Here is a 16,050-nt window from a genome sequence, read left to right as displayed (position 1 = left end):
CCACTAACCTGACAGTCACTTATTCTGAATGCAAATGTGTGGCTTTCAGCATCTGTTGCTTGTTTCACATTGTCTCTTCTTTTTCGTCTGCAATTTGCGTCAGTATGAGTGGAGCTCTTGCAAAAACTACACCACTGTCTCCGTTCTTTGCGCTCTCCAGTAACGGTACATTCCCGGGCCTTGTGCCCTTTCTGGCCACAGTTGAAGCAGGTTATCTCGGTCCCTTTATCTCTCCCTCTTGGCCAGCTAACTTTAATGTTACTTGCCTTCATCACGTAGTCGTCAGTGGAAATGGCGCTAAACTTCTCGGTGCTTTCATAGCTCCTCAACTTGGTTTTGAACTTGCCAAAAGTTATCGGCTCGTCACTCTGCGTTATGTGGATGGCAAACGGCTTAAATGATTCGGGCAAACCTTTCAGAATCATTGCAATCAACAGCCCATCACTTAAAGTCTCTTCAGCATTTCTCAGTGCTGTAATAGCCGTCTCAGCACGAATGATATAGTCCGTAACACTTTCGTCAGCGGCTTTCTGAAGAGAAGTTAGTTCAGTGTAGAGGCTAATCACCCGTGGCTTCCCTTTACCTGCATAATGTTCCCTCAATATCTTAAACGCTTTTCTCCCATCATCTGCTGCTTCTCTCATTATCAGGGAAAGACTTTTATCATCCAAAACCTGTATCAATTCGGCGTAGGCTTCTTCATTTTTCTCTCCGTCTTCTTCATCTTCATCCACGCTCAATATGGCGGCCTTTAGCCCAAGCAAACGCAAGTGCCCCAAACACTTTGTCTCCCATAACTCGTAGGTTTTTTCATCTCCGTCGAAATATAATCTATTCCATCGGCTTCCATGTTCCCTCCTGGGCCCATAACCTGTTGGTGCTGACATCTTCAGGGCAGGAATACCGGTTTACTTAACGGAGGAATAAACACACATGTTCATCATTGGTGTTTTAACCAGAACGGGGAAAATGCACTTTATTTATTTTCGCACATGCGCAGTCATACATCTCTCATAGGGCATGACTGTACCAGTGTAAGAACACAACTCAACAACATATTAGTCCACATGCCAACATGATGAAAGAAATGAAAAATATGAGCTTTTTTGTCTGGAAATAAAATAAACATTGATCTCAACTGCGTTTCCCACTCCAGTCAGCTGACGGCGATGTGTGCGTCTTTCAGGCGACGCTGCCTGTGTGACGTATAATCTAGTGGACGGGACGTTTCTTCAACAACAACAACAACAGCTAGTCAGACACCTCACTACCTTTATAGACAAAAATCGTTGTATAGTTGCATCTGTGTTTTAAAAATACGTATGTCTAATAGCTAGCTAGTTTCCCCATTTCATTTCATATATACGTTGTTAGTTAGCTGGCTTGATAAATTAGCCTATTACTAGGCTAACGAACGCCAGCTAGCTAGCTAACATCTCCGACCATGAGCTCACTAAGCTACTCTCCTCCTGCTAAAGAAGAGGAGGCCTGCTGGACGGAGAAAGAAACTCTCGTTAAAGAGGAGGAGGAAGAGGAGGCTGTTACAATACAACAACAAGTAGAGGGTGAGGCTGTTACAGTGAAAGAAGAAGAGAAAGACGTTTCAGTGAAAGAAGAGGAAGACGCGTTCAGAGTGAAAGAGGAGGAGGAAGTTACAGTGAAAGAGGAGGAGGAAGAGACTGAGGATGATGCAGTTTTTAGAGTGAAAGAGGAGGAGGGGGAGATGACTGTCACATTGAAAGAGGAGGAGGGGGAGATGACTGTCACATTGAAAGAGGAGGAGGAGACAGGAGATCTGATTAAGACCAGTAAGTACTGTCTTAAAATGCGTGGTTTTAAAGCGAAGTTCGACTGAATGTTTATGCTTGAATATGTTGTTTAATGTAGGAATTGATAAAACTAAGATGTGTATACCACCAAAGAGCGGGTCACCAACAACACGTTAACAATGGATTTACACGCAAAATCCCATCTTTAATGTTTCACAGAATGGACTTGCTCTTATCATGACTCAAATTACGTTGCATTACACTGGAGCGCGATTCCATGCCAACGTGGGCCGATAATATTTTTCGTATCTCAGAATATATTGTTTTGGCAATTCTCTCATAGAAACCTCATTGGAGGAAGTATGTTCGATATGTTTTTTTACATTTGTAACACAAACCATGTTTGAGAAAACCATGATAAAAGGGCCATTATATGACCTTTTTAGACCTGTGCATTCCTCCTGTCAGACCCCGTGACCTCTGACCCCTACATGATACAGACATCTAGTCATTATACTGTCAAACCCCATGACCTCTGACCCCTACATGATACAGACAACATCTAGTCATTATACTGTCAAACCCCATGACCTCTGACCCCTACATGATACAGACAACATCTAGTCATTATACTGTCAGACCCCATGACCTCTGACCCCTACATGATACAGACATCATCTAGTCCTTATACTATCAGAACCCATGGCCTCTGAACCCTACATGATACAGATAACATCTAGTCATTATACTGTCAGACCCCATGACCTCTGACCCCTACATGATACAGACATCTAGTCATTATACTGTCAGACCCCATGACCTCTGACCCCTACATGATACAGACAACATCTAGTCATTATACTGTCAGACCCCATGACCTCTGACCCCTACATGATACAGACAACATCTAGTCATTATACTGTCAGACCCCATGACCTCTGACCCCTACATGATACAGCCATCTAGTCATTATACTGTCAGACCCCATGACCTCTGACCCCTACATGATACAGACAACATCTAGTCATTATACTGTCAGACCTATGATCTGTGAACATGATACAGACATCATCTTGGTGTCATTATACTTCTTACATTGTGCTCTAATATATAGAGTCTAGATTATCTTGGAGTCATTATGTTCCTTATAGTGTGCTCTAATATATAGAGTCTAGATTATCTTGGAGTCATTATGTTCCTTATAGTGTGCTCTAATATATAGAGTCTAGATTATCTTGGAGTCATTATGTTCCCTATAGTGTGCTCCAATATATAGAGTCTAGATTATCTTGGAGTCATTATGTTCCTTATAGTGTGCTCTAATATATAGAGTCTAGATTATCTTGGAGTCATTATGTTCCTTATAGTGTGCTCTAATATATAGAGTCTAGATTATGAGATGTATTTTTATATATTAATATCTCAAAAGTAGCCTTTCTGTTCCAGCTCATTTTTAGACATATCATTTGTAATGATATAGCCTACTCTTCAAACAATTCACACGGACTCTAGGTACTTTTTATTGATATGACCCGTTTTATAAGTAGAAATGGACAACTTTTATTTTTTGGCATCTTTTAATGAGGTCTCAGTTTAATACGTTCTGGTTGTAGCCTAGCCCTGTTGTAGATGTAGAGGATGTAGCCTAGCCCTGTTGTAGATATAGAGGATGTAGCCTAGCCCTGTTGTAGATATAGAGGATGTAGCCTAGCCCTGTTGTAGATATAGAGGATGTAGCCTAGCCCTGTTGTAGATATAGAGGATGTAGCCTAGCCCTGTTGTAGATATAGAGGATGTAGCCTAGCCCTGTTGTAGATATAGAGGATGTAGCCTAGCCCTGTTGTCGATATAGAGGATAAACCCATTTCAATTCAATCACTTTTTTGACAGCATCCCTTTTGAGTGTCCATAGATGTTTGCCCATGGAAGAAGTGGTCAGAAAGTGACTTTTTGGACCTGAATGGCAAAACATTCAGGAGATGTGGGGGCGGCAGGTAGCGGCAGGCAGCCTAGTGGTTAGAGCTTTGGACTCGTAACCAAAAGGTTGCAAGATCGAATCCCCGAGCTGACAAGGTGAAAATCTGTCGTTCTGCCCCTGAACAAGGTAGTTAACCCACTGTTCCTAGATCTTCATTAAAAATAAGAATTTGTTCTTAACTGACTTGCCTAGTTAAATGAAGGTTCATTTTTAAAAACATTTTAAAGTTGACTCATTTTTGTATTCCCCACCATACCATGAGACATCCATGTTTTAGTCACTGGAATAGACAAACGGTTGAGTTTGGTATCATTTAAAAGCTTACAAAAAGGGTTTTTAAACTGTTTTATAATCCCCCCCCCGTCCAAAAAAGAATTATTACATTTTTAACCTTTTTAATGTCAATTATCTAAAAACGTGCAAACTCCATGTTTGCACATGTTGTAGTTTAGACTCTACTTTACATCATCTGAGGTTTTTGGGTCTTGCCTGCCATCGGTTGAATACAGGGTGGGTGTCATTTCAATTATACACATAGAATTCATAGAATGGACCTGTCCTTTCAGACCAGTGGTAGAAAAAGTACCCAACTGTCATACTTGAGTAAAAGTAAAGATACCTTAATAGAAAATGACTCAAGTGAAAGTCACCGAGTAAAATACTACTTGAGTAAAAGTCTAAAAGTATTTGGTTTTAAATATACTAAAGTATCAAATGTAAATGTAATTCCTAAAATATACCTTTAAGTATAAAAAGTAAAAGTATAAATAATTTCACATTCCTTATATTAAGCATACCTGACCGCACAATTTTCTTGTTTTATTATTTTATGGATAGCCAGGGGCACACTCCAACATTCAAAATGTAATGAGTACTTTTGGATGTCAAGGGAAAGTACTTAGGTAGTACTTAAAAGTATTTTTAGTTAAGTGCTTTGCACCTCTGCTTCAGACTACTGCAGTACATCATTGAAATTGTAATGACATTTACATTTTAACTTCTAATTACTACCACAAAGATGGCCGCCGGTCCGTCCAACCGTTGAATGTCAACTTAAATGGTCCTCTCTATTCTGTTTATTTTTATGATTTCAACAGGTTTCTTATGGAGGATTGACAGTATAATTTAAAACAACAGATATTCCCATTCAAGTCCAACATTCTCTGATGTGTGGACCTCCAACCATCTTTGTGGTTCGATTTGGGAGTCGAAATGTACATTTTACGACCATTTTAGTAAATTTTTCGACCAAAACATGACACCCATGAGAACAAGATTAGATTTGGGAGCTCTACATTATTTGTTTTTAAAATCTCACCAAGTTTACGTTTAATGATGTAATGTTGTGAAAACTGACCTTGGGTTATTGAGGGATGTAGTCTAGATTAAACCTCATAGGAAGACAGTTTTATCATGTGGAGGTTTCATTCAGGCCTCTGTTTAACAATATAATCTGTTTGTCTTTGGCAGGAGAGAGACCAGACTCTCCCTCTGACAGCAGGAAGAGTCCTTCAGGGGAACCAGACCCAGAGACGCCCAAACCAGCCAAACGACATCACTGCTCCTACTGCGGAAAGAGTTTTACTAAGTTACGAAAACTAAAAGAGCATGAGAGGACACATACAGGAGAAAAGCCTTTCCAATGTTCCCAGTGTGGAAACAGTTTTAGTCAGTTAGGGAGCCTGAAAATACATAAGAGAATACACTCTGGAGAGAAGCCTTATCACTGCTCCCACTGTGGAATGACTTTTATCTGCTCAGGGAGCAAGAAGTTACATGAGAGAGGACACACAGGAGAAAAGCCCTAGGACTGTTCCCACTGTGGAAGGAGTTTTAGGTGGTTAGAAGGCCTGAAAAAGCATGAGAGGACGCACACAGGAGAAAAGCCCTACCAATGCTCCCACTGTGGAAAGAGTTTTTCTCAGTCAGAGAACCTGAAATCACATCAGAGGGTACATCCACAGGAGGAGAAGACATACCACTGCTCTCATTGTGGAAAGACATTTTCCCAGTCAGAGGACCTGAAATCACATGAGAGAATAGAGAGGCTGTGTTCTGACTTATGTTTTTGACTGAGAATTTGTGTTTTTGTTCTTGCCAAATGAAATCATATTGTTTATATGAAATCATAAAAAACAGGTTTACTTTTGTGGATGTTTTTTCATCTGGAGACATGATCATGTCTAAAATCAGATAAAATATTTTAAAATATGTTTTTTTTTCTTATTCGATTGATTGGATGCAAATGTCAATCCTATGATGTTGTTCATTATATTATTTGCAAAATGTAAATTATTATATAAGTAAGTAGCCTTGCACGAGCCCAGAACAGCTCTTAGAAACAGGAGCCTTGTCTTGTATGATCCAGAACAAATCAAAGTTTACCTTACTGTGAAATGCTTACTTACCAACAGTGCGATTTTAAGTAAAAAATAGGTATTAGGTGAACAATAGATAAGTAAAGAAATAAAAACAACAGTAAAAAGACAGTGAAAAATAACAGTGGCGAGGCTATAACAGTAATGAGGCTACATACACACACCGGTTAGTCAGGCTGATTGAGGTAGTATGTACATGTAGATATGGTTAAAGTGACTATGCTTATATGATGAACAGAGAGTAGCAGTAGCGTAAAAGAGGGGTTGGTGGGTGGCGGGACACAATGCAGATAGTCCGGGTAGCCAATGTGCGGGGGCACCGGTTAGTCGGGCTAATTGAGGTAGTATGTACATGAACGTATAGTTAAAGTGACTATGCATATATGATAAACGGAGAGTAGCAGCAGCGTAAAAGAGGGGTTGGGGGGGCGGGACAATGCAAATAGTCCAGGTAGCCATTTGATTACTTGTTCAGGAGTCTTATGGCTTGGGGGTAAAAACTTTTGAGAAGCCTTTTGGTCCTAGACTTGGCGCTCTGGTACCGCTTGCCATGCGGTAGTAGAGAGAACATTCTGTGGCTGGGGTCTTTGACAATCTTTAGGGCCTTCCTGACACCACCTGGTGTAGAGGTCCTGGATGGCAGGCAGCTTAGCCCCAGTGATGTACTGGGCCGTATGCACTACCCTCTGTAGTACCTTGCGGTCAGAGGCTGAACAGCTCATAGTAACAGGAGCCTATCTCCTGTGTCTGTAGTGTGAGGCAGCTTGATGTACAAGTTCTTCCCCTGGACAGGACTCTAGTCTATTAAGTTGCCCTCCACCAACTGCTGTTTTCAGATCTCGCAATAGGTCACGGATGTGATTCAGATCTGGGGCCTCGTTTATACAAATCTGTGCGTAAAACCAAATGCGTGGGATAATTTCCACGCAAAGCGTGAGATTTATCGACATGAACGTTTGCTTGAGAGAGAGAGGGTAAATTAAACGCACAGCCGTTACCATGTGTAAGCACAGTGCCACGTGGTGGACTGAGGGAACTTCTTGTCAAGCGTAGAATGGGGAAATATCTGTTGAGAATGTCTGTCTGACATTGTGAGAATAATAATGAAAATATTTTTAGATGTGGCGGATGAATCAGAATTAGTAGGGTAACATAGATAATTAAGATCTTTTATTTGTATAATATGCTTATGTGAGATACTTGTCATTAGAATTATCATGACGTTGGCCTGTGGGTAAGGTTTATGACCCCCCCCCCATAAATACCTTTCTCCCTTCCCCTCTCTTTCTGACCCTACTGAAGGACTGTTGCATAGCCTTTGTTGAATATAGAGAGTCTGGGAACATCAAACAAATGGGGAAAAGGAACCATATTTTGGTAATAAAACCAGCTGGAAATATGCTTTGGAACTTAATGAGTATGGATGTCAGTTCGGTTGTCATCTGAGACATTATGACTGATGACAGGACGACATAAACTGTACCTGGGAAAGTATACACCCTCTAGTTATCAGAGTCACATGGAATTGTTATGCAATTGAAATGTTTGATATTGAAATAGTTTGTTAGGAGATTAAATGTAATTTTAGCTTCCAATTGAGAGAATTGGGTTTTCATAAGGAAAGTGCCCTGCTTGATCAGTGGCCCGCCCCTGTGAAGAGACAGGGGTTATAAATGATGAAACACACCCTCCTCCCCTCGCTACTATATAAGACAATGACACAATGTAACCAGTGGGTTCCACTACGTGAGGTCTGCAGCCTCTGCGTTACAGAACACACATGTCAAGTACAGAACTAAGCCAACGTGAGCTTTGGTTGTGAATGGTATGAACTTTGAACTTATTCACTACAGAAGTGATACTTCCTAGCCGTTGAGTTAGCAGCGGCCGCTGTAGACGTGGGCTAGGAAAGGACGGACGACGGATCCAGTCTACCACAGACAAAGATACTACAACGTATCCACTTTAACACCATTGACATTCTTCTGAGGACAGGAAGATCTGTTGTCCAACCCGGCCAGCATCTACGACCAATCTACCGACATCATTTGTATTCTGTGTATATGTAATTCTGTGTGATTAGTTAGGTATTTAGTAAATAAATAATTAAACCCAATTTTGGATTGCTGATTCAACTTGTTAGCCAGGGTTCGTGAAGAAAACCAAGAATTTACAACTTTCATTATGAGACTGAAAATAAAATGAGGATTAATATTGACGGCTATCGATGTAAAATATTAAAGTCTTTAAGAGTTTATTCGTAAGATAACGGCTCTATAAACACTCTTCCGTGGTGTCCCGACTTTCTAGTTAATTACATTTACATGATTAGCGAATCAGGGGATATTAATTACAGAGAAAGGATTTTATAGAATAGCATGTCATATCACTTAATCCGGCATAGCCAAAGACACAACAGAATGTATCCCTTTGGACTCTGGTGTTGGCAGTTGCACTTCTCCCTCAGCTGGGGCTCAGTCACCTGGGGCCCAGAGAGGGGAGAGGTCAGGCTTGTCTTTCATATGTCCCTGGTGCTATGCAGAATATCAGAAAGGGAAGAGGACAGAATGGAACATTGTCTTCATTTTTACATTTTAGTCATTTAGCAGACGCTCTTATCCAGAGCGACTTACAGTACTGAATGCTTACATTTCATACATTTTATCTCCGTACTGGTCCCCCGTGGGTATCGAACCCACAACCCTGGCGTTGCAAACACCATGCTCTACCAACTGTGCCACCTATGGCGTGATTAATGGGGAACCAATTACTTGTCTCCACAATGTCTGTGCACAAGTCACTCCCTCCTTTGGCATTGAGGGGAGGTGTATGGCAGTGTCTGGAACCATTGTATGTCCTCTCTGATGTTGCACTTATCCTGGGATAGTGTATGACCTAGAGGCTCACTCCCCTCAGTGAGCTTGTCCAGGAGTGGGGTCAAGAGGGGCTTTACTTTAGATGGGAGTATCTAGAGTTGACAATTGATATATGCCATTGGATGAGTTGGTGTGTTTGTACTATGAAGTACCAGGAACGAGATTAGAACCTCGTCATAGGGACCAAACTGAACGATAATTTATAGCGAATGCTATCTGGCTATGGGATACTCCTCTCTCAAGTAAAAGTTTTTCTTTGTGAACAGTTCAATCAATAATACAGTAGAAAAATCTATATACAGCATGTGCAAGTGAGGTAGGATAAGAGAGGTAAGGCAATAAATAGGCCATGGTGGCAAATAATTACAATATAGCAATTAAACACTGGAATGGTAGGATGTGCAGAAGATAAATGTGCAACTAACTAACTAGCTAGCTAACATCCTTGACCATGAGCTCACTAACCTACTACCCGTCTGCTAAAGAAGAGGAGGTCTACAGGACGGAGAAAGAAGCTCTGGGGATGAATATTGCCGTGAGTGAAGAAGAGGAGCATGTTTTAGTAAAAGGAGAGGAAGAAGCTTTCAGAATGAAAGAGGAGGATGAGGAGGCTATCAGTATCACATTGGAAGAAGAGGAGAATAATGTTACAGTGAAAGACGAGAAAGAACCTTTTAGAGTGAAAGATGAAGAGGGGATAGAGGCTGTCACAGTGCAAGAAGAGGAGGTAGAAGCTTCCAGAATTAAAGAGGAGGAAGAGGAGGCCATAAGATTGAAAGAAGAGGAGGAGGATGTTATAGTGAAAGAAGAGAAAGAACCCATTGGAGTGTCAGAGGAGGCTATCTTAAGAAAAGAGGATGAGGAAGATGTTTTGGGAGATGAAGGAGAGGAAGAGGAGACTGAAGATCTGATTAACACCAGTGAGCACCGTCTTAAAAGCAGGGCCACAAACTGCCCTTGATGAATTAATGTATCGTTTTAATATATGGCTCTGGGCCTCGCCATTGATTCTTGGATAATATAACTTAAAAAATGTCCACTGAACTTAGTTCAACTGTCGTACCCCATCAGAACCCAAAATATAAGCTTGTTTTACTCCTTTGTTTGTGAACAATGTAATTGTAAAATAACACTGTATATCCTCAAAACATGGAGGTAGTTAAATGATGCTGAACCTGAGACATAAGATTGTTATAAAAAGTGCTATTGAAATGCAATAAATTATTACTATATACACTGAACAAAAATATAAACGCAACAATTTCAACGATTTTACTGAGTTACAGTTCATATAAGGAATCAGTCAATTGAAATACATTAATTAGGCCCTAATCTATGCATTTTAGCCTTGGGTGGCCCTGGGAGGACATAGGTCTACCCACTCGGGAGACTGGCCCACCCACTGGGCAGCAAGGCCCAGCCAATCAGAAGGAGTTTTTCCCCACAAAAGGACTTCATTACAGACAGAAATACTCCTCAGTTTCATCAGCTGTCCAGGTGGCTGGTCTCAGACGATCCTGCAGGTGAAGAAGCCAGATGTGGAGGTTCTGGGCTGGCGTGGTTACATGTGGTCTGCGGTTGTGAGGCTGGTTGGACGTACTGCAAAATGTTGTAAAATTACATTGGAAGCGGCTTATGGTAGAGAAATTAATATTACATTAGCTGGCAACATCTCTGGTGGACATTCCTGCAGTCAGCATGCCAATTGCATGCTCCCTCAAACCATGAGAAATCTGTGGCACTGTGTTGTGTGACAAAACTGCACATTTTAGTGACCTTTTATTGTCACCAGCACAATGTGGAAATGTGTAATGATCATGCTGTTTAATCAGCTTCTTCATATACCACACCGGTCAGGTGGATGGATTATCTTGGCAAAGGGGAAATGCTCACTAACAGGAAGGTAAACAAATTTGTGCGTAACATTTTGAGAGAAGAAACACATTTCTGGAATCTTTTATTTCAGCTCATGAAAAATGGGACCAACACTTTACATGTTGCGTTTATGTTTTTGTTAAGTATATTTAGAGAGTTGGTCAACCTTCTAGAATTTGAATATTGTTATCATTCTAGACCTTCAGTTATATCATTTAAATATTCCCCATGTATTGTAAATGGGGGCGCTAACATGGCTGCCATAATTTTATGTAAACGCAGAAAGCTGTCCCCAACTCTCTAAATACCTGTCTCTGGACTGAACCATGTTGCACCGGGCTAACATGCTGACCAGACTATCGCGCATGTTGATTTTGTCCCCCCACACCTGACCCTATCAGGACTCGCAGGTTAAAATATCAAAACAAACTTCCTGCTAACTTGCTATTGCTAGCTAATTTGTCCTATTTAGCTAGCTTGCTGTTGCTAGTTAATTTGTCCTGGGATATAAACATTGGGTTAATATTGATATAAGTGATATAACCAACACTACTCCCTCCACAGTACCTGGAGCATCACAGTGATATAACCAACACTAGTCACAGTGATATAACCAACACTAGTCACAGTGATATAACCAACACTAGTCACAGTGATATAACCAACACTAATCACAGTGATATAACCAACACTAATCACAGTGATATAACCAACACTAGTCACCTCCTCCACAGTACCTGGAGCGTCACAGTGATATAACCAACACTAGAGGTTTGACCACGTTAGGCAACCTAAAAGAACATGAGAGGACACACACAGGAGAAAAGCGTTTTCAATGTTCCTTCTGTGGAAAGAGTTTTACCCGTTTAGGAAGCCTGAAAAGGCATAAACGAATACACTCAGGGGAAAAGCCCTACCAATGCTCCCAGTGTGGAAAGAGATTTTGTAGATCACAGGACCTTACATCACATGAGAGGACACACTTTACCACTGCTCCCAATGTGGAAAGACTTTTAACTGATTAGGGATCCAGAAAACATATGGGATGACACATAGGAGAAAAGAGATTTACTCCGTTATGGAACCTGAAAGACCATGAAAAATACATATAAATACACAGGAGGAGAAGACATACCGCTGTTCTAATTGTGGAGAGACATTTTCCCAGTCAGAGGACCTGCAATCACATGAGAGAATAGAGAGGCTGTGTTCTGACATTTTTTTGACTGAAATAGTGTTTAAATTTTTTGTTTATATAAGAGAATGTTTTTCAAAAGATTTGCCCTCTTTTACATTCATAAAATGTGCATCTTTATGAACTTTGCCTGGATAAAAGTAAGTAAGTTACCTTGGCCTTGCCTGGTGTGAACCTTTCTGTAGCATAAGACAGCTTAATGTACAAGTCCCCGTGGACAGGACGCTTAGCCCCAATCTATTTTCTTAAAGCTGAGTGCCAAGCAGACGCACCTGGTCCCCATTTTTAAAGTCTTTGGTATGACTCAGGCGGGGAACCAACTACCAACCTTCCAATCTCAGGGAGGACACTAACCACAAGGGCAAAGAGTTGATTGTGATTCAAATAAAATTGTAATTAAAATAAAATGTTTTTGGATACAAGTATAAACCCTTTGATGTTCATTAAATGTTTTGGATATATTTTTTAAATGTAAATGATTAAATAGATGAATAGAATGTGCATTTCTTTATTCTAACCTTGAAACATCTTGAATTTTGTCTGTGTTACATTGAGTTAATTTGTGTACTAGTCATCAAGCTAAATGAGTATGAAAATGGGATGACGTTCTTAGAACTTTGATAAGTTGTTGACATGAAGAACTCACTACCTCATGAATGTTCCCATCAGTATTATTAAAACACTCACTACCTCATGAATGTTCCCATCAGTATTATTAAAACACTCACTACCTCATGAATGTTCCCATCAGTATTATTAAAACACTCACTACCTCATGAATGTTCCCATCAGTATTATTAAAACATTCACTACATCATGGCTGTTCCCATCAGTATTACTAAAACACTACCTCATGAATGTTCCCATCAGTAATATTAAAACACTACCTCATGAATGTTCCCATCAGCATTATTCCACCATATCAGAGAAAACACAGGTGCTGATTGTTAAAAGGAATTGATTAATGAAACATATTTTGGTCTGAATATTAATAAAGTGTGGAATGCCATTAGTGGACTTTCATTATATACATCTACAACACGTATATGAAAAAAAACTGAAATATCACATTTACATAAGTATTCAGACCCTTTACTTTGTTGAAGCACCTTTGGCACCGATTAAATCCTCGAGTTTTCTTGGGTATAACGCTACAAGCTTGGCACAGTTTCTCCCATTCTTCTCTGCAGATCCTCTCAAGCTCTGTCAGGTTGGATGGGGAGCATTGCTGCACAGATATTTTCAGGTCTCTCCAGAGATGTTAGACCGTGTTCAAGTCTGGGGTCTTGCTGGGCCACTCAAGGACATTCAGAGACTTGTCCTGAAGCCACTCCTACTTTGTCTTGGCTGTGTGCTTAGGGTTGTTGTCCTGTTGGAAGGTGAACCTTCGACCCAGTCTGAGCGCTCTGGAGCAGGTTTTCATCAAGGATCTCTCTGTACTTTGCTCTGTTCATCTTTCCCTCGATCCTGACTAGTCTTCCAGTCCCTGCTGCTGAAAAACATCCCCACAGCATGATGCTGCCACCACCATGCTTCACCGTAGGGATGATACCAGGTTTCCTCCAGATGTAACGCTTGACATTCAGGCCAAAGAGTTCAATCTTGGTTTCATCAGACCAGAGAATCTTGTTTCTCATGGTCTGAAAGTCCTTTAGGTGCCTTTTGGCAAACTCCAAAATGAGCTGTCATGTGCCTTTTACTGAGGAGTGGCTTCCGTCTGGCCACTCTATCACAAAGGCCTGATTGGTGGAGTGCTGCGGAGATGGTTGTCCTTCTGGAAGGTTCTTCCATCTCCACAGAGGAACTCTGGAGCTCTGTCAGAGTGCCCATCGGGATCTTGGTCACCTCCCTGACCAATGCCCTTCTCCCCTGATTGCTCAGTTTGGCCAGGCGGCCAGTTCTAGGAAGAGTCCTAGAAGATTGTGGAGGCTGTTCAGTGTGGCTTTTGACATTATCGATCATAGTTTGCTGCTGGAGAAATGTAAGTGTTATGGCTTTACACCCCTTGCTATATTGTGGATAAAGAGTTACCTGTCTAACAGAACACAGAATTGTAGATATGTGGTAGTGGAGTAGGGGCCTGAGGGCACACACTTAATATGTGTTGTAGATATGTGGTAGTAGAGTAGTGACCTGAGGACTCACACTTAATGTGTTGTAGATATGTGGTAGTGACACTAAGTGGCAGTGTTTTTACAACTAATGCCGGTTTGCCTGAGGCTGATGCCGTGCAGGTGTTTGTACACATGCATATACACAAACTCTCATTCAAACAAACACATACAAGAACACACACATACATGTAATAGTGCCAGACATGCACACAAACATATACAGTTGGCATTGCTGTTATGATTTCAGTTGTCCTTGATGTCCTTTGTTTTAAATGTATTATTTTGTTTGATTTTTTTTTGCATTGTTGTTTGCTGTTTTCTTCTGTCTTTTCCATTTTTCTCATTAGTTCATTCTCTTGGTTGTTGGTGCATTGGGGGGTTCTTGGGGGTGGGGAATGGAATTAACTGTATTTTTTTCTCTTCCTGGGGGGGACTGTGGGAGTGGTCTCGAATGGTTGAGGGACAGCTATTGGGGAACTGTGGGGGGATCTTGGAGGGTTCGGGTTCACGTTTTTTGGCCTGGTGGTAGATCGGTCAACATACACTTGAGCAGGGCATTGACCCTGGATGCTTCTGTGTGACGCTCTGAATGGGAATCTGTTGGATGACTGGTATGATGTCGTTATTGAGCGGCTTCACTGCAAGTATATTGTATGTTTCGAATATTCAATAAATAAAAATAAATAAAAAAACTTACTGGAGCTTCAAGGCCGGTTCATCTTGCACTCCGGCACTTCTTCCCAGTGGTGAGAGGACAACATCTCATATTCCTCTCAGTGCTGAGAGGACAACATCTCATATTCCTCTCAGTGCTCAGAGGACAACATCTCATACTCCTCTCAGTGCTGAGAGGACAACATCTCATACTCCTCTCAGTGCTGAGAGGACAACATCTCATATTCCTCTCAGTGCTGAGAGGACAACATCTCATATTCCTCCCAGCGCTGAGAGGACAACATCTCATATTCCTCCCAGCGCTGAGAGGACAACATCTCATATTCCTCCCAGCGCTGAGAGGACAACATCTCATATTCCTCCCAGCGCTGAGAGGACAACATCTCATATTGCTCTCAGTGCTGACAGGACAACATGACACGGACAGACGACACAAACGTGGTTGAACACAACCACTGCCAGGGCGGACTGATGACACGGCTCTCTCAATGGCCATTGCATCAGGTAGAATGGGAGCTACTGCTTTGGGCAAACAGACACCTTACATCCCTCAGAGCAATATACCTGCCGGGGCTGAAGAATCAGGCAGCAGATCTTCTCTCCAGAGGAGGCCCTCTTCCTCCAGACTGGAGGATACAGCCCACGGTAGTGGAGATGATCTGGGCGTGATTCGGAACGGCCATCATCGATCTGTTTGCATCATGAGACTCAACCAATTGTCGTATGTGGTTCTCCATAAAGGGTCCAGCAGGCCCACATCGGGGGGTCGATGCCCTATCACTCAGATGGCCCAACGGGAGGCTGCTGTAGGCGTTTCCACCAATTCCGTTGATCCACTCAGGACTTTAGGAAGATCACGCTAGAGACAGAGACAGAGAGAGAGAGAGAGAGAGAGAGCATCAGTTCTACTTGTTGCTCCACGTTGGCCACAGCATCACTTGTTGTCAGACCTTTTACAGCGAACAACCTCCCAACCATGGGAACTCCCTCATCGAAACGGATCTCCTGTCACAACGATTTGTGACAGGTTTGTGACAGCTTACCGATCATTGCACCTGTACACAGCCCATCTGTAAATAGCACACCTCATCCTCATATTGTTATTTTCTTTTTTTGCTCCTTTATACCCCAGTATCTCTACTTGCACATTCATCTTCTGCACATCTATCACTTCAGTGTAACTTCATTGG

General features: G+C 41.6%; 1 protein-coding gene across 1 annotated transcript; it reads left to right on the top strand.

Moving 5' to 3' along the window:
* Positions 1-1,226: 1,226 nt before the first annotated feature.
* On the top strand, positions 1,227-6,371 carry LOC106595349 (zinc finger protein 287-like). Its single transcript, XM_045713460.1, has 2 exons — positions 1,227-1,808; positions 5,218-6,371. Exons 1-2 carry the CDS (start codon positions 1,445-1,447, stop codon positions 5,553-5,555), a joined length of 702 nt encoding a protein of 233 aa, XP_045569416.1. The 5' UTR covers positions 1,227-1,444; the 3' UTR covers positions 5,556-6,371.
* Positions 6,372-16,050: the final 9,679 nt, after the last annotated feature.

Source organism: Salmo salar, chromosome ssa02 (assembly GCF_905237065.1).
Source record: "Salmo salar chromosome ssa02, Ssal_v3.1, whole genome shotgun sequence".
Classification (NCBI taxonomy): domain Eukaryota; kingdom Metazoa; phylum Chordata; class Actinopteri; order Salmoniformes; family Salmonidae; genus Salmo; species Salmo salar.
Note: the sequence above shows the minus strand (reverse complement) of the source record. Positions and strands in the feature narration are given on the sequence as shown.